At 41.5% G+C, this 22,903-nt stretch overlaps 1 protein-coding gene across 1 annotated transcript; it reads right to left on the reverse strand.

Moving 5' to 3' along the window:
- Positions 1 to 2,302: 2,302 nt before the first annotated feature.
- Positions 2,303 to 22,577, reverse strand: LOC309390567 (collagenase 3-like). Its single transcript, XM_081950017.1, has 10 exons — positions 22,448 to 22,577; positions 21,263 to 21,501; positions 18,905 to 19,053; positions 17,931 to 18,056; positions 15,418 to 15,579; positions 14,465 to 14,582; positions 8,282 to 8,415; positions 7,071 to 7,230; positions 4,872 to 4,975; positions 2,303 to 4,114 (listed from the first exon to the last, which is right to left on the reverse strand). Exons 1-10 carry the CDS (start codon positions 22,568 to 22,570, stop codon positions 4,014 to 4,016), a joined length of 1,416 nt encoding a protein of 471 aa, XP_081806143.1. The 5' UTR covers positions 22,571 to 22,577; the 3' UTR covers positions 2,303 to 4,013.
- Between the last annotated feature and the right edge of the window lie 326 nt (positions 22,578 to 22,903).

The following is a 22,903-nucleotide window of genomic DNA, read 5'->3' on the forward strand; positions in this document are numbered from 1 at the left end:
AACGACTAGCACGCATGTGCCGGGGAATCTTTACTGTTACCTTTACCTAGCAGGCTTGAAACAATCAGAAGCCCATAAAGAAACTCTGTTCAAATTCGTTTGAATTTTGTTATAATGTTCCGCTATTCAAATTTCTGCTTAGTATTATTTTATCTAGGAGGGATTAGAAAAAGGAGGGAGAGGAATGATCCAGAATATTTCTACGTGCCTCTCCAATTGCAGTGAAAATTGTCAGCATACAGATGCAACCCTGCTAGAAAACAAAAACTTTGTAAGCATGTCTCATTGGTAAGTTTAGTTTGTGCAATTGTTTTGAAAGTAAAAAAAAATGTGTTTGTGTAAAATAAATGAAATAGTTTCATTTTATATGGAGTGGTGCCTTGGTACTTGACTTCTCCAAAAGTCGTTGGATCTGGTACTGAGTGCATTTTGATGCAAATGTGTTGTCCTGGCACTCATTGTTTGTTTGGTACTTGACACATTGAAGTAGGAATAGGGGAACAGCCACGGAGAACGGAAAGGAAGTTGTCCACGGCAGGAAGGTTGCTGCAAAAGGGAGAGGGGGACAGCCACAGAGGGTGGACAGGAAGTTGGCCATGCTGGGAAGGTTATTGACATAGGAAAAGATACAGGCAGAAAGCTCTTCCTGGACAAAGCATTGGTAAGTCAGGTGTCCCAAAGGTGCTTTTTCAGGAGGCAACTGGAGTTTCTTATTTTCTCTTGGAAGACATTTAACTTCTTATCCAAGAAGCTTCTTCTGCTCTGACAAGATAGTGGGGAATGGAAGGATTCCTTGCAGACAGCTGGTAATCTGTACCCTTTAGAGGGTTGTTGAAGCACTTGGAGGTTTATCGGTGTCCTCAGGGTGACTTGAGTAATGCTCCTGGTTCCTGTAGTCTGCAATTTTTCTCTGGAAATCCATTTCTACTCCCACACCATTCATAGGGTGGTTCATCCCAAACTGTATAGATAAAAATCTGTAGAGATTCTCAGTTATCCAGGTCTTCAAAGAAAGAAACAAGAAAGCCCAGTTGCCTCTTGAAAAAGCACCTTTGGAACACCATGATTGACTGAGAATATCTACAGATTTATTTTTATTTCTTAGATTTTTAAACCGCCCCCTCTCCCAAAAAGGGACTCGGGGCGATGCTAAGTCAAGTGGTTTGTTTGATACTCATCATTTTTAGTACTCATCACGCCTCCAAAAAACAATTAATGAGTACAAGGTTTAATGAAAAAAAACATGGATGCAACATTTATTCTACCAGTCTCATAATTCGGCTTTTCAAAGTGAGATAAGTGTACCTTTCATAGTTCCAAGGATTTGTTGGTCCAACAAAGCTACATAGCTTTTGTTACAAAACTCGCTGGATTAGGTTTAAATGAAATTGATTCATTTGTGATTCAATGTGTTGTGGGAAACTGCCTGTTGCATTAACATATCGTGTTAATCAGGCCATCCCATTAGGGCACATTACAGTTTATTGGGGGAGCATAGCTAATAGCTAAATATAGCCATTGTGTTTTATTAGTTTGCATTTAGGCTTCTGTGGTGGCTCAGTGGCTAAGACGCTGAGCTTGTGGATCAGAGAGGTTGGCAGTTCAGCAATTCGAATCCCTAGTGCCACATAATGGAGTGAGCTCCCATTACTGGTCCCAGCTTCTGCCAACCTAGCAGTTTCAAAGCATGTAAAAATGCAAGTAGAAAAATAGAGACCACATTGGTGGGAAGGTAATAGCATTCCATGAGCCTTTGGTGTTTAGTCATACTGGCCACATGACCACGGAGACCTCTTTGGACAGTGCTGGCTTTTTGGCATTGAAATGGAGATGAGCACCACCCCCTAGAGTCGGGAACGACTAGCACATATGTGTGAAGGGAACCTTTACCTATACCTTATATGTCCACTGAATCTAAGGAAATGTAGACAGATAACTGAAGCCATCTTCTAATGTATCATTCTGGCTAAGAAAAGAATTTGGAGAACAATTCTAAAAGGCTGCTTGATGTCTTACATTTTGCCTTCGCTTCCAAAACGTTATATAATGGATTATCAATACAAGATAATGTCCACATAGAATGACCAGAGAAGAATATAGTTGGATAATCTCATTTGGACATCATGTTATTTTACAGGACATCATATTTATTTTACATGCTATTTTTACCTAGGCAACCTTGTTTTCTGTTTACAAAATCTTCCCCAAGTTTCCTCTTAATTTAAACCACACAAATGATGGGGAGGGGAAAAAATGCACATTCTTAAGGTGTTGTATGTATTTATGCACTTTATTTGTGATTTTAAAAAAAACACACACATACATAACATAAGGGAGAAACAACTATAACTTCACATTTTTTTTAAAATGCTAGGAATTTGTAAACAGCGTTATACTAAATACGAAATGAATGAAAAGAATAACTACAATAGAAGTGTCTTTCCTTGTAAAATGAGGAAATATGCTATTCGTTTTTTTTAATTTTTTGCTACAATGCTCTTAGTAAAAAAAAATAAGATTGACATTCTTCTAAGGAATCTAGGACTCTGGAGATGATCTTCAATTGTCCATTTTCCATGGACTCTTTTAAGATTTCTTTATGATCTTTAGGGAAAAAGAAACTATTGCTTGAGGTCTTAATTTATAATTAAATGAAGTGCATAGGCTCATAACACCCCTTTCCCCACTTACTTTCATCCTTAAGACTTGAGGCATGTTCCTTCTTTCCCCAAGTAACTTCACTGAAAAAAAAAGTGTCTTATGGACATTTTCACACTTATAACCGTTGCAGCACCCCCATGGACATGTGATGAAAATTGGCAATTGATTCATATTTATGACAGTTGCAGTGTCCCGGAGTCGTGCAATCTCCTTTTGTGACCTTCTGACAAGCAAAGTCAATGGAAAATCCAGATTCACTTAATAACCATGTTACTAAACTGCACTGATTCACTTAATAACTACGGCAAGAAAGGTTGTTAAATGGGAGAAAACTCACTTAACAACTGTCACACTTAGCAACAGAAATATTGGGGTCAATTGTGGTCTAGGACAACCTGTTTTATCAATTTACTTTCAGGTTATCAAGCATCACCTGAGATACTCCTCCAAAACTCCCCCTAGAAACTCAATTTAAATTAAAAACCATTTTGTAAAAATAAATAAATAAAACTATTTAAATTCTCCTGCGAGTCCCTTGGACTGCAAGGTGATCAAACCGGTCAGTCCTAGAGGAGATCAACCCTGACTGCTCTTTAGAAGGCCAGATTCTGAAGAGGAAACTCAAATACTTTGGCCATCTAATGAGAAGGAAGGACTCACTGGAGAAGAGCCTAATGCTGGGAACGATTGAGGACAAAAGAAGAAGGGGATGACAGAGAATGAGGTGGCTGGATGGAGTCACCGAAGCAGTTGGCATGAGCTTAAATATACTCCAGAGGATGGTAGAGGAAAGGAAGGCCTGGAGGAACATTGTCCATGGGGTCACTATGGGACTCGGACATGACTTCTCAACTAACAACAACAGCAAATTCTCAGTAGACTGCCAAACTTCATCATGCTTTGTCTTTTTTTATCACTTGACTGATTCTTGATGTGAACAATTAACTTCATGAGATTCTGAAATTCAGAGATCTGCCCCCATCATCTCTCTGCCCCAGTTTTAATTTTATTATTGATGCTGCCTACTGCCAACTAGGATGCTTTTTTTCCAAGGGGTTTCTTTTCTCCAGTCAGCCCTTGACAGAAAGATGGTTTTTTTTATTTATTTAACTATTAAATAGTGTTAATCCATACAAAAAGTTTATACATTACGAAAAGCTAAACCCTTTCAATTTAACACAGTTCCAGACTGATAGCTATATGTCCCATATATACAATATAAAATCAGTGACAACGTTATCTCAGCTTGTTCACAGAATCAAGCTTTTAGGTTAAAAAAAATATATCCACATACAGTATTATTTTTCATGAATAGCAAATTATTCCACAGTTCAGAACCTGGCTTAATATATTCAGCACCAAAAGATTGAGTTAGTTCTTAAGACACGACTAATTCTTTCATCCCAGATGCTGAATTCAAACTGCAGTGGTCCGTTGAAGAAATATAAATAGCCTGTAAAAACATGAAAATTAATTTAAAAAAAATACTGCTTGGTATTGCTACCATATTGCTGCTGATACTGAATGCATATCCCCCCAAAAACATAAGTATTAGATTCTAAGTCTGCCATCTCTGGCACAGGTGCCCACAGAGAAGGCTCTGTGTGCCACCTCTGGCATGTGTGCCATAGGTTTGCCATCACAGCACTAGTGCATTTTGTTGCTGATGTAATTGTTTGTTATGCTGTATCTCACTATTTTTAAAAAGTAATTAAACAGAAAGCTGTAGCCCAATGTTGTTCCTCCCTTGCTTTCAACAAGAGCAGAAGACAACAAACCAGGAATAACCTCTGACTATTTTCTTCCTGGCTCCTTTCTCAATCTGTTATAAATCTCCAAATAAATAATAATATCAAGCTCTGCTTAATATTACACGGAAAGAAGAGCAAAGGGCGTTATCAAAATTTGAGGAGGGGCCCAATGGTTTGGTTAGGTCCCTCCAAGGAGGAGGCTGAATCTACCTTTCACTTTAATCCCCTATAACATCTCAATTGACCCTCCCCTAATTTGGTATCTTTCAAGTAGGTGGGATATGTTATGACAGTTCAGAACAAGGATCAATGTCCCAGGAAAACCCTACTTTATGATTTTGTAGTATAAGATGGAAACTCAGCCAATCTGTCCAGGGTGATGGACCAGAAGAAAGAGGAGATACTTAAGAAGACTGGAAGCCCTTCAAATAGCCCCATCAAAAAATCAAACACACATACCATTTTTCTGATAGACGGCATCTACTCGGCGACCAATTCCTGCGAAGTCATCTTGTATAATTCTAGGGTAGCCTTTGTCCATGATCTGATTCTGTTCATCAAAACTACATTGAAGAGGAAAACAAGTGAAAAGCTGTTACTACTGTTACCCGTGGTATATTTACAGCATTCTATGTATTGCAGTTCTTTATCAAGTATTTCTTTGAAACACAGTTCACAACAGGGAAAGCATAATATCCTGTATTGAAGTAATGGTTTGTCAATAACATAAATTCCTAGAAAAACAAAGCACTTGAATGGCATCTGAAAGATACTGTCAGGCCTAAAACCAAGAGTGACACATGGTTATTCTACCAAACTGATTTCTCTCCTGTAGATAGAATCTTGCCAAACTGAGGATTCTCCTGTCTGTATGTACCATATACTCTGAGAACTATTAGGGAGGGTCTCTCTTCACCTTCTTTCTCATACACATAACATCAAAGCTATATTGTCTCTTGCTCCACTGTTACACATCTCCTCCTATTGGCAACCCACCTGCTCACTACATTTCATCACTGTTACCAGCAGCAGTGCATCAATGCGTGTTAGAACTAATTTTAAAAAGTGTATTTCCAAGTCAGGAGAATATTCACACATACATTTTTTTAAATTAGTCCTATAAAGTGGGGGGGGGGTGTTACAGAATAAATTCTAATGGTTTCATACTCTGCAACAGAAAAGCTTAAACAGCAACAGATCAGCAAAATTATACTGAAGGCTTAAAATTCAGGGAATGTATTTTTTTAATGAGAATTTTCCATGACATTTACTTTAATGTTTTTCCAGAGCAATCTTGCCTGGAACTATTTCTCCATTCAGAAAAAAACTGAAATGATGAGTTGGAGCAAAACATCGTCATATATAAAAGAGACGTCCTGAAGCATTTTCTAGGACTTTGTTTATTTTGAGGTCTCACCAGCAATACAAACAGACAAATACCTGCCACATAACATACTAGACTTAGCGATTGTTGTTAAGAAAGGCAAAGAAGTCTGGATAGTGAATATTGCAGTACCTAGAGATAGCAGATTAGAAGAGAAAGAACTGGAGAAAAATCGCAAAATACAAAGACTTGAAAATAGTAGAACAACAATGGCAAAAGAAAGCAAGGATAGTATTGATAGTGTAACCACTTGAATGTCATTAAAGGTCAAGGTAAAGGTTCCCCTTGCACATATGTGCTAGTCCAACTCTAGGGGTCAGTGCTCATGTCCGTTTCAAAACTGAAGAGTCAGGGCTGTCCGAAGACATCTCCGTGGTCATGTAGGCAGCATGACTAAATGCCAAAGGCACAAGGAACGCTGTTACCTTCCCACCAAAGTTGGTTCATATTTTTCTACTTGCATTTTTACATGCTTTCGAACTGCTAGGTTGGCAGAAGCTGGGACAAGTAACAGGAGCTCACTCCATTATGCGGTGCTAGGGATTCAAACTGTCAAACTGCTGACCTTTCTGATTGACAAGTTCAGCGTTTTACCCATTGAGCCACCATGTCTCTTGTTGAATACCATTAGATGTGACAAAATCACCATCAGTTAATTGCAAAAGGCAGTATTACTTGGAACAACTTACATCCTGTGATGATATCTCTAACACTATAACTATCAAACATCATCTGCCTATACCAAGTTCTTGGGACGGGCTTGATTGGTGGACAAAAATGCCAATCTAATCTAAAAATATAATTAACAATAATTGTTAATTATAATCTTTTCTTGGCCTACATCAACTTAATCGTAATGATGATTCCCATTGTTTCCCTGGAATTGTTCTAAGGACAACTATAAATCTGAATAATTGAATGTCCCATTAATTAAAAGTGTTTTAGTATGCCATGAAATTTATGAACCAAAACAAGTGAAAAGGTGAGAATGAATGAGTGATCTGATTACAATTTCACAGGAAATGGAAGCACCTGGAAGCACTTCTCTAGGGCACACAAAAGATCAGATATCTGCTTGAAAGGGAGAAAATTAGAAAATCCAAGATTGATAAAATAAAAATATAAAGTAAAAAGAAGAAAATGGCAAACCATTCCTGTACTGTCAGGAAAATTGCATTGACATAATCAAGAAGTCACCCTGAATCAAGTTTTATTCAAGGGCATATTTATCTTTGCCTCTCAACAAAAGATGGTGAGAAAAATGTTCAACTTACCTCCAGTATTTTTCTCCTGTAAAAAAGAGAGTTTTCCCAGTCTCACTGATATGGACCGCTGCATCGATTGTTTTTATGGATTTTGGCAAACCCAATTCATAAATTTTTTTAGGGTAGCCCTCTATTATATCATAACCATTCAAAGCCCAAACTTTTCTGCCTGTAAAAAAAGTAGGATTTTTTTAGTCTTCAGTCCTATAATTTCTGGAAATGCATCCAAGAGAACACTGGAACTTTTACATCTCCCCATTCAAGACAAGGAAGTCTGAACCTGAACTTTATTTAATAGATTAGACGATAACCCGGCGTTGCCCGGGTATTTATGTATAAGGGGAAAATGTCCAGACCAAACATAATTTCTAATATTGAATTTTCCTTCTTACCAGAGGGAGCCCCCTTGTGGAGTACTGTGAAGCCATTATTTATTTATTTATTTATTTATTTATTTTATTAAATTTGTTAGCCGCTCCCTCTCCACAAAGGGACTCGGGGCGGCGTACAATAAATAAAAACACATATTATAAAATTACACATTGTACGGAGGAGGTATAAAACACAATACAATATTATAATAAAATAGAAATATTAAAATAAGTTAAATTAAAACCCCAATAGAAATTACAAGTTTAAAAATTGCCAGGAGGAATAAAATGGAGCTATGGTTGAGCCAGGCCTGCTAGTTGAAAAAGGTGGGTCTTGAGTTTTGAACGGAAGGAGCGGAGGTCGGTGGTAATCCTAATATCCAGGGGGAGGTCATTCCAGAGGGCTGGGCCCATTACCATGGCAACTCCACTGTGCTGCACAGTAGAAGCCATTTTACGGCAGTACAGGTTGTATCTTAACAGAACACACACACCAAAGGGTTTTAGGGGTGTCTTACCCCACCCCACTGCATTTGTTTCCAGAGAGCAAGTCACCTGTGTGCCAAGTTTGTGAAATTGCTCAAGGCGTTTCAGAGTTATGCTGAAGCATACACACCCACAGCCGTTTTTATATAGAGAGATATTGGTATTTAAATGATGTTAAATTTTGTTTTAATTTAATTAACTTTAGAATGATAGAATTATACCGTATTTGTAACTGCAGATTCACAATTGGTTTTTTTAAAAAAAGTTTTATTACCGTTCTGAAATTGGAATATCAATTTTGGTGGAACGGAGGACATAATTTAAACGTTTTTTTTGAAAAAAAAAATCTTCTTATCAACTTACCCCGAAAAAGCAGCACACGGTCCTTGTCAGTGTGCTCATACGCTGCATCGATTTTGGTTGGAATGTCTGGCCAAAATGATCTAATCTGCACCAAATCTGCTTCAACCATCTGAGGATGTAGGCGCCAAAAAAACCTAATTGGAAGAGGAATGTTTTGTTACATGGTATCAACATTTTATTGAATGTACTAACTGGTTCTAGAACTTGATTCTCTGGAGTCGAGACAATATGGTGTACCTACCAATCAATACAAAAACCATTAAACTGCACAACTGAATTGAGGGGATTTCACAAGGGCTTAAAAACACTTTGCTTTTAATGTAACTGCTAATGTTTATTGTTGTTCTTTTTATAATAACCATCATGAAGCCTCACTAGCTGACAATGTAAAAAAGCAATAAAAACCTGAATATAAATATCCTAATTATAAAGCATATTTATTATCATGCGTATGTTCAATAGTGTTAGATCTGGGCAACGAGAGACAGACTGCGGACACGAAGTGACTTATCAGCTCTTTATTAATAGTAGTAGTGATCCAGCTTGCTCTGTGGTCGGAGGGTTCCCCTTTTATAGGGATCGGGTACGCCCCTCGACCAATCAGAACGATACCTGTTTCCCGCTGTAGCAGCGGACCAGAGAGGAGATTTGCCTTGATATATGCTAATATCTAACACCCCTCCCCTCCTAGACGGAACGTTGCGGTAGGTAACATAGTCTTTTAGGTATGTTGGGGGTTGCCTTACTCGGGAGGAGCGTCGTAGTTCTGGTTGGTCAGAAATGGTTGCAGGATCGGATGCTTTTCCTGTTCCACGTTCTGAAGGTTTCGTGCCCTCGTAGCTGGGGCGTTCCGGAGTCTGCTCGGTTGCGTTGTCTGGGGGTTGCTCTGCTTCGTGCTTGCTTTCTTGTTCCGAGCTCGGTTCGCAGGTGTCGTAGTTTTCTATGATGGGGCTCTCGCGTGGCTGACTTTCTGTAGGCAGGGAAATCTCGTCTTCGTTTCGAAGGTCTGAGTGTGCTAGGCGACCCCGAAGTTGATCGATGTGCCTTTTCCAGTTCCGCCCATCTTCCAGCTCCAGCAGATACGATCGTGGACCCGTGATGCCAATGATCTTTGCCGGCATCCACAATGTTCCCCCTGCATAGTTGTGGGCGTATACGGAATCCCCTATGCTAAAAGACCGAATTTTGCTTGTGGAGTCTGGGGGAGCTGTGGCAGAGTAATTTGGGTGAAGACAGTCCAGGTGAGACCGTAAACGGCGGCCCATGAGTAGTTCAGCGGGGCTCCTACCCGTCGTTGCGCTAGGGGTAATATGCTGAATTAAGAGGTAATGGTCAATGCGTGTTTGCCAATCACCTGGACCCATCCTAGCGAGGGCCTCTTTTGCGAATCGCACCATTCTCTCCGCCTGTCCATTTGATGCCGGATGGAATGGCGCGACGAGGGCGTGCCGAATTCCCTGACCTGCTAGATATGTCTCAAATTGCATGGCCGTGAACTGGGGCCCGTTATCGGAGACCACGAGGTCGGGCAGGCCATGGGTGGCGAAAAGTCACCGTAGAACCTTAATGACTGCCTCTGCCGTGGTTGAAGTCATTAGGACTACTTCTAGCCATTTTGTGTATGCATCCACAACTATAAGGAAAGTCTGACCTTGGAATGGCCCTGCGAAGTCGATGTGTATTCGCGACCAGGGTGCCTTAGGTTTCTCCCATTCTGTGGCGGGCGCTTCCGGGGGTGCTGGTCTCGATTCCTGGCATGGGTCGCAAGTGGCCACCTACTCCTCTATTTCTTTGTCCATGTTTGGCCACCAAATGTAACTTCTTGCTAACGCCTTCATCCTAACAATCCCCGGATGACCCACATGTAAAGCATCTAATACATTCCTACGTAAAGCATACGGAATAACAACTCGATCCCCCCACAATAAGCAACCTTGTAACACTGAGAGTTCGTCCCGTTTTGACCAAAACACTTTGAATTCCGGGCCCACGTTTCCCTTCGGCCACCCCCTCCAAACCCAAGTTTGAACTTGCTTTATTAAATTGTCTTTAGAGGAGAACCTTGCAACGTCGTATGAAGAAACCGGTCCAGAGTCCAAACAGTCAATGAGCAATACCGGTACTTCTGGAGTGGGGTCTGGCAGAATGTCAGGTAATGGGCAGCGGCTGAGTGCGTCTGCGTGTCCGAGAGTGGAGCCCGGTCGATGAATCAATTTGTATGAGTACGCAGCCAGGAAAACAGTCCACCTGGTCATGCGTGGAGAAAGGGAGACCGGAGTGGGGCGGTTTCCCGCCAAAAGTCCCAACAGCGGTTTGTGATCCGTAATCAGTTCAAAATCGCGGCCGTAGAGGTATTCGTGGAAACGTTTTACTCCAGCTACAGCAGCCAGCGCTTCCCTGTCCATTTGGCTGTAATTCCTTTCGGCCGATGAAAGAGTCCTGGAGTAGAAGGCGATGGGTGCTTCTTTTCCGTCGGGCATCCTGTGGCTGAGGACTGCTCCAACTCCGAAGGGTGATGCGTCGCAGGTCAATACCAGCGGTAGGGTCTGGCTGTATTGGACAAGCAGTGAGTCAGTGGTGAGCAGGCGCTTTACTCCGGCGAAAGCTGCAGCTTCGGATCGTCCCCATTTCCATGGTGCGTTCCTCTGTAGTAGACGGTGTAGTGGCTCAGCAACGGTCGCCTTCTGCCTCAGAAAAACGCTGTAGAAGTTAAGTAGTCCGAGGAAGGCCTGCAACTCGGTCTGATTCCGTGGTGTGGGGGCGTCCTGGATCGCCTTAATTTTCTTTGAAGTGGGGTGTATTCCCTGACCATCGATTCTATAACCCAGGAATTCTACGCTAGGCACGTTAATTTGGCATTTTTCCTTTTTGAGGCGGAGACCCTTTTCTCTGATTCTGGCCAAAACAGTTCTGACTCTTTTATTTAATTGCTCCTCGTTTGCAGCGGACACCAAGATGTCGTCAAAATAGGGGACGACTCCTGGTATCCCTTGCAAAAGTCGTTCCATGACGCTCTGGAACAATCCTGGAGCAATACTCACACCGAATTGTAGCCGGTTGCATTTGAATGCTCCTCTATGAGTCACTATAGTTTGGGCCTCCGCTGTGACGCTATCAACTGGCAGTTGCTGGTAAGCTTGTGCCATGTCTAATTTAGCAAATACCTTTCCTGGCCCCAACGAGTGCAATAAGTGCTGTACTACAGGCACAGGATATGCGCTCTGTTGTAGCGCGACATTAATTGTGCATTTATAGTCCGCGCAGATGCGGACTGACCCGTCTGGTTTGACTGGGGTCACTATGGGTGTTTCCCAGTGCGCGTGATCCACCGGCTCAAGGATTCCTTGCTCCACTAACTTATCTATTTCCTTATCTATTTTTGGGTGGAGTGCAAAAGGCACTCGTCTCGGTTTAAGTCGGATTGGCGCCACTTTGGGGTCTAAATTGAATGATATCGGTTTACCCACATATTTACCAAGACCGGGGCTGAACACATCCTCGAACTCCTTAAAAATCTGTTCAGCGCTGCTGTTTTCCACGGCGTTGATTTCGGTGACTTCTAACCCCAGGGCTTCAAACCAATCAAGCCCCAGAAGGTTCTGTAATGGCGCGCTGGCGATGGTCACGGGCAGCTGGGCTACGATGTCCTTGAAACGGATCTGGAATGTGCCTTGGCCCACGATGGGGACTTGGTTCCCCTGGTAGTCTCGTAGCAGGACATCTGGAGCGCGTAGTTGGCTCTTTCTGAGGCTAGGGATAGCCTGTTTCATGGATGCCCATGAAATGATCGTCAGGGTTGATCCTGTGTCAACTTCTAGCTCGCAAGGTGAGCCCTCCAAGAGGACTGTGACTCTCAGCCTTTTGGGCCGCTTGGGGCGGACCTGATTTATCGTGGTGAGATACGTTCGCAACTCCTCTCTCTGGGTCAACTCTATCTCACCATCTATATCCTGAAAATACTCTCGTTGAGCGTCTTGATAGAACGCTCTCTCAGCTCTTTGCGTGTAGTCTCTCTGGGGATACGCTCGCTCAGCTCCTTGTGTGTAATCTCTCTGGGAATATGCTCGCTCAGCTCTTTGTGCATTTTCTCTCTGGGTAAACACTTGTGGATTTCTCTCTGGGCGCCCTTTTTGATTTCGCCAAGCCCCTGGGTTGGGCTTCTGTTGGCGGTACATGGGTGGCTGCCCTGAGGCAGGGACTTCGCTCCGGCACACTCGTGCGATGTGCCCAAATTTGTTGCAGTGTGAACAAACAACGTTCCTGAACCTACAGGTAGACCTGGGGTGATTCCCTCCGCAACTTGCGCAGGGCGGCAAGCGGGATCCGGGTCTCCCCCCAGGCCTCACGTGACTGCTCCGCATCAGGTGACTGTCCTTGAACTCGGGATCCTCGTAGTCGGGGCTTGTGTCCTCGTAGTGGACTCTGGTCTGCCTTGGTGCTGGCTGGTTTACGCTGAAACCTTGTTGTATGGTTACCGATGATTTCTCTGCTGACTCTGACGCTCTTGCTTCGTTTAGCGCTATCTGTAGGGTTAAATTCGGGTTTGCCAACAACTTCTTTTGTAGTGAAATGTCTCTTAACCCACAGATGAGCTGCGCTAAGATGTGCTCGTCCAGATCCCTGAACTCACATTGAGTTGCTGCTTTACGTAGGGCTGCAACATATTGATTGATGGATTCTCCCGCCATCTGGTTCCGCGTGTTGAATTCCTTGCGGCAAACATGGCGGGAAGGTTTTGGCGCGTAATGAGTTTGTAGAGCCTGTTACAACGCCGTCCACGATACTGCCTGTATTGGAGTAGGCGCGGTGAGGTCTCTGGCCGTGTTGAAGACTTCTTTTCCGCAGTAGCCGAGGAAGATGTTTTTCTTCCAGGCGTCGGTGATCCCCGTGTATTCGTTCGCTTCAAGAAAACACTCGAATCGAATCAGGAAGGCTTCCCACTCGTCGTTCGCTGGGTCGAATGGAGCAGGGGGAGTGTGCATCGCCATCTTCTCTTGTTTGAATTTGCCGCGCTGCGGTGACCCGAGATGGCTGCCGGAATTTCTGCCGAATTCCTGGGCTGGATCGAATCCGGAGATTCTGGAGTAGCGTTCTTCGTCCTATCTGCCTCTCGATCCCACCTTCGTCGCCAATGTTAGATCTGGGCAACGAGAGACAGACTGCGGACACGAAGTGACTTATCAGCTCTTTATTAATAGTAGTAGTGATCCAGCTTGCTCTGTGGTCGGAGGGTTCCCCTTTTATAGGGATCGGGTACGCCCCTCGACCAATCAGAACGATACCTGTTTCCCGCTGTAGCAGCGGACCAGAGAGGAGACTTGCCTCGATATATGCTAATATCTAACAAATAGCACCAATACTATACCAATTTTCTTATTCTAGGAATCAAAGTTAAAAAGGGATAGAGCTAATCAGAGATAACAAAGGCCATATATTTTCGGAGTCGCTAAGGGTTTTCTCCTTTGTGGAACTAAAGTTTGAAATTTTAAATCAAACTGAGGAATGCATATATTCAGCTAGGACTCGGGAGGCAGAGAATAGATGGGGGTGGGTCCAATCAGAGGCAGTATTTACCGATTCTCCGAACAACTGTATTTTCCGGAGTATAAGACGCACCTTTTTCTCTCAAAAAAGAGGCTGAAAATCTGGGTGCACCTTATACACTGAATACAGCATTTTTGGCCTACCGAAACCCCCCACCCTCTTTGCAAAAATGGATGTGCATAGCCTTTAGGAGGTTTCCAGAATGCTCCTGGGGGCTGGGGAGGCAAAAATGAGCAAAAAACAGGGCCTTTTTTCTCGTTTTTGCCCCCCCCCCAGCTCTCAGGAGCACTCTACAAGCCTCCCAAAGCTCTCCATGCCCCCCCCTTTTTTTTTTGCAAAAAATGAGGATTTGGGAGGCTGCAGAGTACAAAATTTACCTCTTCAAAATCATGTTGCATCTTATACTTTGGTGCGTCTTATAGTCCGAAAAATACGGTACTCAAACTTTCTGCTACCAGTTCTCCAGAACTGGTCAGCACCTGCTGAATACCACCTCTGATGTACATACGGATCTCAAGATCTGCAGGCTCTGTTGGAGCAATTTAATCCTATAAGTAATCACTGCCTCCCTTAATCCGTAAAATATCTCATAAAGTTATAAATGGCAGAGAAATCCTTCATAGTTCGTTTATGATTTACCTGTCTTTGAAGATCATCATTTCTCCTCGAAATTCTGTGATAGCATCAAGTGTTAAATTTTCACTGCATTTCTCAGGGGTTTTTGGATGATCAGGATGGGGGTCGCGATCTCCTGCACCTGGGTCAATACATTGTTTATTCATTAAATATAGATTACATATTGTGATCCTATTAGTCCGTCATTATTTAGGCATGTCATTCTAAGACTTCGGGTGATGCACTAATAAAATAACATTTGTGGAATGCATGACATTTTTGCATTTTCCCCCTATCTCTTCTCATTTACATTGATGAAAGCAACTTATACGAATTTTGTGCTGCTTCCAGTTTTCCCATACTTTCATTAAATCGCCAACCAGAAAATGTTCTCATTGGGGTGGGGTTTTTTTTTCCTTTTTAAAAAAGACTGGATGTGCACATTTGGGAAACTTTCAAAGTTATGGAAAGATGAGTAATGACAAGACCAGCAGTTTGGTACTGCTTCAAAAGAAAGCCAAGTCAAATAAATAAAAGAAATTCAAATAAATGTTCAAGTCAGAGGTGGTATTCAGCAGGTTCTGACCAGTTCTGGAGAACCGGTAGCGGAAATTTTGAGTAGTTAGGAGAATGGTTAAATAACACCTCTGACTGGCCCCACCCCCATCTATTCTCTGCCTCCCAAGTTCCAGCTGATCGGGAGGAAATGAGGATTTTGCAGTAACTTTCCCCTGGAGTGGGGAAGGAATGGAGATTTTACAATATCCTTCCCCTGCCACGCTCACCAAGCCACGCCCACCAAGCCACGCCCACAGAACTGGTAGTAAAAAAGATTGAATCCCACCACTGGTTCAAGCATTCTAAGAATAAGAGAGAAAAGCAGATACCGTTTTTGCAGAAGAAAAAAAACATAAGAAATTGCAAGGCAGGTTTTGGCACAGTGTTTCAATAAGCAGAAGAAACCTTAAAAATCTTACCATAAAGAGTCTGGATCCCTTGAACATCATCATCTGGTAATAAGAAGCCAGTGTTCCCTGTGTATGTGTAGATGGGATACATCAGAGCGCCTGGATCTCTGGAATGCTCGAGTCCGAGAGCATGACCAAATTCATGGGCAGCCACAAGAAACAAATTATATCCTAGGAAACAGTATGCCTTTGGGTCAAAAAAGCAACCAAGGTAATTTTGTCAGGTTAAAAACCTGGTTTAGAATAGAATAGAATAGAATAGAATAGAATAGAATAGAATAGAATAGAATAGAATAGAATAGAATAGAATAGAATAGAATAGAATAGAATAACAGAGTTGGAAGGGACCTTGAAGGTCTTCTAGTCCAACCCCCTTCCTAGGCAGGAAACCCTACACCATTTCAGACAAATGGTTATCCAACATCTTCTTAAAAACTTCCAATGTTGGAACATTCACAACTTCTGGAGGCAAGCTGTTCCACTGATTAATTTTTCTACCTGTCAGGAAATTTCTCCTTAGTTCTAAGTTGCTTCTCTCCTTGATTAGTCTCCACCCATTGCTTCTACCCTTAAGTGCTTTGGAAAATAGTTTGACTCCCTCTTCTTTGTGGGAACCCCTGAGACATTGGAACACTGCTATCATGTCACCCCTAGTCCTTCTTTTCTTTAAACTGGACATACCCAGTTCCTGCAGCCATATGTTCATATGTTTTAGCCTCCAGTCCCCCAATCATCTTTGTTGTTCTTCTCTGCACTCTTTCTAGAGTCTCCACATCTTTTTTACATCGTTTCTTCCTTTTGTTTCTTTTAGTAGCATTCAAAATAACAACAACAACCGTTTAAGTGTTTGTTTAATTAGTGTTACAGGCTCCTCCAATATTTTCACTTTCCATGAATTGAAATTGTATGTTAGCTACATTATTCACCAACATAGATAGGAAAGTTAGGAGTTAGGCTACCTGTTTGCATTCAAAGGCAAACTTTATTATTTCTACTAAGGTTTTTAGCCTCCATGGACTTTTGGGGTCATGAAGATGGCTGCTGTTATGTCACTAGAAATAGGTTCTGATTGTTCTCCCCTCCCATTTTTGGAGAAGCTAATAAAGGCAGCCCTCAACTAACAACAGTTTGTTTAGTGGCCATTCAAAGTCACAATGACATAGGAAAAAATGACCATTGTCACATAAGTAAACACTTATGACCATTGTAGCAGCCTCTTGGTCACATGAAATCCAGATGCTTGGCAACTGACTCACATTTATGACGGTTGCAGTGTCCCAGAGTCATGTGATCCCTTTTTGTGACCTTCTGACAAGCAAAGTCAAGACAGATTCACTTAACAACCGTGTTACTAAGTTAACAACCGCAGTGATTCACTTAAGAAATGTAGCAAGACAGGTCATAAAATGGGACAAAACTCACAAATGTTTCACTTAGCAACAGAAATTTTGGGCTCATTTGTGGTCATAAGTTGAGGACTACCTGTAGATGTTTTTTTCCCCCCTAGCGCCTTTGAGTCAGTGTTGATTTTTGACAGCTTCCTAAACAGGTCCCTGTACCAGGGATGGCTAACCTTTTTTGGCTCGGGTGCCAAAAGTGTGTAGGTGCGTGCGTGGCCACACCCATAATTCAATTCCCCTCCCTGCGTGCCCCCCGCGCATGTGCGCATGGTCCCTTTGCTGCCCCATCTCCTGTGTATGCGGCATTGACCCCCCCCTCCTAAAGCTGGGGAGGGTGAAAATTGCCTCCCTTGGCCCCCTCAGAGGCCCCCAGAAGTCAGAAACAGCCAATTTCCAAATTTCCAGTAGGCCCGGTAGGCCCTTTTTTGCCCTCCCCAGACTTCAGAGGTTTTCCTGAAGTCTGGGGAGGGCAAAAACGGCCTCTCCTGCCCCCCCCCCCGAGGCCCTTCAAAGGCTGAAAATCAGCTGGCCTGTGCGTGCATCCATGCTGCAGCTGACTTAAGGCAACAGCTCAGGTGTCCTCAGAGATGGCTCCGCATACCACCTGTGGCACACATGCCATAGGTTTGCCATCACGGCCTTATACCATTCCAGACAAGTGGCTGTCTTCTTAAAAGTCTCCACAGTTTTCTTGGCATCAGAATAGAACTGGCTTTCAGGAACTTTTTCCAACAGCTCTGGAATTTTTTTCTGAACTTCTTCCAAGTATTGACTCTGTTTAGCTTTCAAGGCTAGATAAATGCTGCTAACACCGAAAGCTATGCACGTTTATCTGACCTGAATTCAGTGGAATATACTTTCACCTTTGTGCCAGTAGGAAGTGAATTAATTGATGCAATTGGTATTGATAAGGTAGCACTAATCAAAACAAATAGCTCTGCTAATATTGACTTGGAAATTTATGAAGCTGAACAATGATGGATCATATTCGTGTATTTCTCCCAAAAGCAAAGTCTGCTTATGAAAAAAGTCACTGGTTAAACATTGGCATCAAATACTGTTCAGACAGAACCAAATAAAACAGAGGGCATGGAAATGCTTTTTAAAACCCATTTTAGTTACCTTTGGAATCTGTTGACCACAATTCATCCTCATCAAAATGAGCATCTCCTCCATAACCTGGTCCAGGAGGGAAAGCATGAGCCAGGAGACCAGAAGGTCCATCAAAAGGATAGAAATCACCATGTTCTATAAACAAATGGAACAGTAATAAATACTATTAGTATTTTTAATTGACAATCAAATCAAACAGTAACCCTTCTATTAACATATAAAAACAGAAAAGTAAAGAACAGAAGAGCCCTGAAACTGGACTAGGCCAGCTACCAATGAAGTCCACCACTTCATGTTGCCAATCCAATGTATACAGAAAGTTCTTAAATACAGACAGGACAATGCTAGTTCTCTCCCACCATTGTTTTCCAGGATTTTGGATAAGTTGCTTGTGATTCCAGCATTACCAAGCACCTATCAAAACTAGTAGTAATCATGCCTCCATGGCTTCACCAAGTAGTAATAATGTCCACTAGCATTACCAAACACCCATCAAAACTAGTAGTAATCATGTCCTCTGTGGCTTCACCAAGAAGTAATCATGTCCTCCAGTATTACCAAACACCCATCAAAAGTAGTAGTAATCATGTCCTCCATGGCTTCACCAAGTAGTAATAATGTCCACCAGCATTACCAAACACCTATCAAAACTAGTAGTAATCATGTCCTCTGTGGCTTCACCAAGTAGTAATTGCATCCTCCAGCATTACCAAACACCCATCAAAACTAGTAATAATCATGTCCTTTGTGGCTTCACCAAGTAGTAATCGCGTCCTCCAGCATTACCAAACACCCATCAAAACTAGTAGTAATCATGTTCTCCATGGCTTCACCAAGGCTTCATCAAGAAAATACCAATGGCAGCCATTTCCTCACTATTTTTTAACAGAGTTGGAAGGGACCCTGTAGGTCATCTAATCCACCACCACCCCAAGCAGGAGACCCTACGCCATTTCTGACAGATGGTACTCCAGTCTATTTACCTCTTCGTCCAAAGGAGATCATGATATCTGCTACACCGGTACGAATTCTGGTAAAGTTGAGTGGTGTCACATCAGACCAGACTTTGAATGCCTTTCTGAAGGCTCGCTCTACTTCAGACTTTTTCAGATCTGGGGTGTAATTTAAAATCCTACCAAAATCAAATTATTTTTTTTTAAGACTCAGAAAAAAATTGCAAAACATTCAATAACAATAATGCGATATTCTTTCTTATGCTTTTGATTTTGAAAACAGAAGCAGTTTTCCTATTTACAGAAGTAGGTGTGTGTGTGTGTGAGAGAGAGAGAGAGAGAGAGAGAGAGAGAGAGAGAGAGAGAGAGAGAGAGAGAGGGAGGGAGGGAGGGAGGGAGGGAGGGAGAGAGAGAGAGAGAGAGAGAGAGAGAGAGAGAGAGAGAGAGAGAGAGAGAGAGAGAGAGAGAGAGAGAGAGAGAGAGAATGAGAATAAATTTGCCTTATTTTAGAAGTGGCTGTAAAAAGATACATTTCATGCATAATGGAAATTATTTAGGTTGTTTGGGTCTGTGAGACTTGTGGTTTGTTTATTGGAAGCTGCTTTAACATGTTTAAAGCTGTTTAAACACTGGTCGACACAGTTAAAGCAGCTTCATAGCATTCATCTTAATGTTGCATGTGAGAGATACATAACGTTCATCTTAAACAAGCCGTGTATTAAATGATCATAAATAAAAGCAGACAATCCATCTGAGGATATGGAAGGTATTCAAAATCACATTGTTGTTTCTATTTAAAACATCCTATCCCTTTGTCTCATTCCCTCACCCATCATGACCATCAAATCTCCTCCAAATTTTAGTCCAGTCGTTTGATTTCCCTTTTGATGGGTGTCACTAGCATGGGTAATCCATCAGCACAAATTGTTTGGATCTGGATTTAGGTAGTATGACACCTGGGTCGTACTATGATATGTGGTGGACATGTGTAGAAGCAAAAAATCATTGGACAAAAATACAAAAGTGGTTGGAAAAGAGTACAAAGCAGCACATTGACTTAAAACCAGAAATATTTTTGTTGGAGATTTTGCCCGAAACCTATAGTAAAGGGAATGCATATTCAATTATACATTATTAAGTGTGGCTAGAATTGTATTTGCACAAAACTGGAAGAGTGAAGAGATTCCTACCAAGGAGAATGTGATTAGGAAAATATTAGAATGTGCAGAAATGAATAGATTCCTGTTGGCTATACAGGAGAAAGAACAAAGTGAATGCTACGTGACATGGCAGCTATTTTATGGATGGTTGGAGAACAAAACAGTCACCTGTTCCGACTAGCTGGCCTGGCATGATTATAAATGTTACATCTATGAACTCCTGGTAGTATATTCTCATCTGGTTATTTTAAGGGTAATGTTTTAGTTTTAATTGTTTTTAGGGCTTTTAGCCTCATATTTATTCTTCTGTACAGTACTCTTAATTTTAACCTCCTCCACATACATACATATATTTATAGTTCTATTTATATTTGTATTTTATCTGTGATTTATTGTGGACTGTACACTGCCCCGAGTCCCTTTTTGGGAGAGGGAGCGGTTTAGAAATGTGAATAAATAATAATAATAATAAAAAACAGAAGCTAGAAATAACTGGAGATTAGTGAAATATAGAAAATATGTTAAGACAAAGATGTTAACAATATGTTGCTTTTTACTAATATGTCTGATAAGACTATTGTGCTTAATATTACTATTATATTCTTATTAGAAGATATGTTAACAGGGAGAAATGAATAGGTTTATGCTTATTATTATTGTAAGATTAGAGAATCAAGAATGTAATTGATATGTGAATTTTGATTGTTATCGCACAGATATATTTGTACCCAGATGACACACTGTTTAATGGAAGATGAAATGTTTCAATTAAAACATTGTATGTGTGTTTGTGTGTGTGCGTGTGCATGTGCATGTGCGTATGTGTATGTGTGTATATATGTGTGTGTGTGTGTGTGTGTGTTGTATTTGTGCTGATAAATAAATAAAGGGAGACTAGTATAGATCTATTTCAGGCTATTTAGCTCTCATCAGCTAGCCATACCCTTACTGAGAGCTAAATAGCTTGAAATAGATCTATAATAGTCTCCCTTTATTTATTTATCAGCACAAATACAACACAAATATAAAAAGGCAACATTAAAAATAAAAATATGGTTTTCTGCCTGGATGGTGTTCTGTAATGAGCCAAAGGAGAGAAAGAGGGAATAGTGAGCTCCCTCCCATATTTAGGCATACCACTGGTTGTAACACAAATATATATATACACACACACATGTATGCAAAAAAATTTGTTTGGATCTGGAGCTAAAAACAAGCTGAGTCTCACCTGTATGTCAAATTAGTGTGGGACCACTTTAGATTTCGAGGGAAAAAGTTGTACTCTCCCACATCAGGGACTCCACATCGGGGCTGCTTCATTAACTCATAGGTTTCTTCATTCAGTTTTCCGGTGACTTCTAGACCCAAAAACGATTGCATTTCTCGAAGTTTGGTGGAAAATTTGTCCCCTGACTTTAAGATGCCGGCGGGACTTGACCAGAGATTATAATGAGTTTTTAAATAGTGCTGGAGAGAAGAAAGAAGAGGGGGAAAGAGTTTTTCAATAAGGTACTTTAATACTGATGGCAATAGTAACATAAAAGAAAATCACTAGCAGAGTTAGAAATAGAAGTAATAAGATTCCATATACAGATTCACCAAAACAAAAATTTAGGTCTTTTATATTGTAGCTTACCATTAATATGTTAGCAGAATAATAACAGTTCAACCCCTGTTCAAGCAAGAAACCCCATATCATTTCAGGCAAAAGTTGTCCAAACTGCTAAAAACCTCCTATGTTAAAGCACCCACAACTTCCACTGCTTAATAGAATAGAATAGAATAGAATAGAATAGAATAGAATAGAATAGAATAGAATGGGATGGGATGGGATGGGATGGGATGGGATGGGATGGGATGGGATGGGATGGGATGGGAGGGGAGGGGAGGGGAGGGGAGGGGAGGGGATGGGATGGAAAGGAATAGAATAGAATAGAATAGAATAGAATAGGATGGGATGGGATGGGATGGGATGGGATGGGATGGGAAGGGATGGGATGGGATGGGATGGAAAGGAATGGAATAGAATAGAATAGAATAGAATAGAATAGAATAGAATAGAATAGAATAGAATAGAATAGAATAGAATAGAATAGAATAGAATAGATTCTTTATTGGCCAAGTGTGATTGGACACACAAGGAATTTGTCTTTGGTGCAGATGCTCTCAGCGTACATAAAGAAAAATAAAATAGAATACATTCATCAAGAATTGTAAGATACAACATTTAGTGATAGTCATAGGTTCTAATTCTTAGGAAATTTCTCCTGAGTTCTAGGTTGCTTCTCTCCTTGATTAGTTTCCATCCATAGTGATAGTAATAGCAGAGAAGAAGATACGGATAGAGAAGGAAGCAACACAGAGAAGAAAAACAGATGCAGGAACATGTCGTTTAATGAATCCATCACTTTACCTCTGCAAACTGCAGCTCCTGTTTTGTGAACTCGTCGCTATCATCCTCATCGGAAATCTGCAACCTGAAACACCAGGACATGCCCAGCAACAGAAAAAAAGCCACTGCAGAATTGAGATGCATCTTACAGGTTCAGTGGGTGCTAAAGGCTGGAACTCTGATGGTTTCAGCAAAATAACCTGTGCCTTTTATAGAGCTACTCTGATGATTCATCGTGTTTCACTGCGAAATACCAACTTCCGAGTGCTAGAGAGTAAACATTCTTTCTCTTTCCCCCTCAAAAGGCTTGGCTTGGCTTGGCTTGGCTTGGGGGAAATCTTCTGTTGTCCCACGGATGGCTTCAGAATTGTGGCTTTCAATAAGCATGGACTCAGCATATTTCCAGGTGTTGTAGAAAAAAAGTTGAGGTTTTCATTTCTCATGACTTTGCAATTATGCCAGGGACCTTTTATTGTC

Source organism: Natrix helvetica (genome assembly GCF_964273705.1).
Source record: "Natrix helvetica genome assembly, chromosome: 4".
In the NCBI taxonomy this organism is placed as follows: Eukaryota; Metazoa; Chordata; class Lepidosauria; order Squamata; family Natricidae; genus Natrix; species Natrix helvetica.

What these genes read in the sequence shown, in the direction of transcription:
- LOC309390567 (XM_081950017.1), bottom strand. Translation starts at nt 22,570, where the DNA reads ATGCATCTCAATTCTGCAGTGGCTTTTTTTCTGTTGCTGGGCATGTCC. An exon ending in AGGAGCTGCAGTTTGCAGAG is followed by an intron (nt 21,502 to 22,447) that starts GTAAAGTGATGG and finishes TCTTCTCTCCAG; the next exon opens with CACTATTTAAAAACTCATTA. An exon ending in GTGGTCAACAGATTCCAAAG is followed by an intron (nt 15,580 to 17,930) that starts GTAACTAAAATG and finishes ACTGTTTCCTAG; the next exon opens with GATATAATTTGTTTCTTGTG.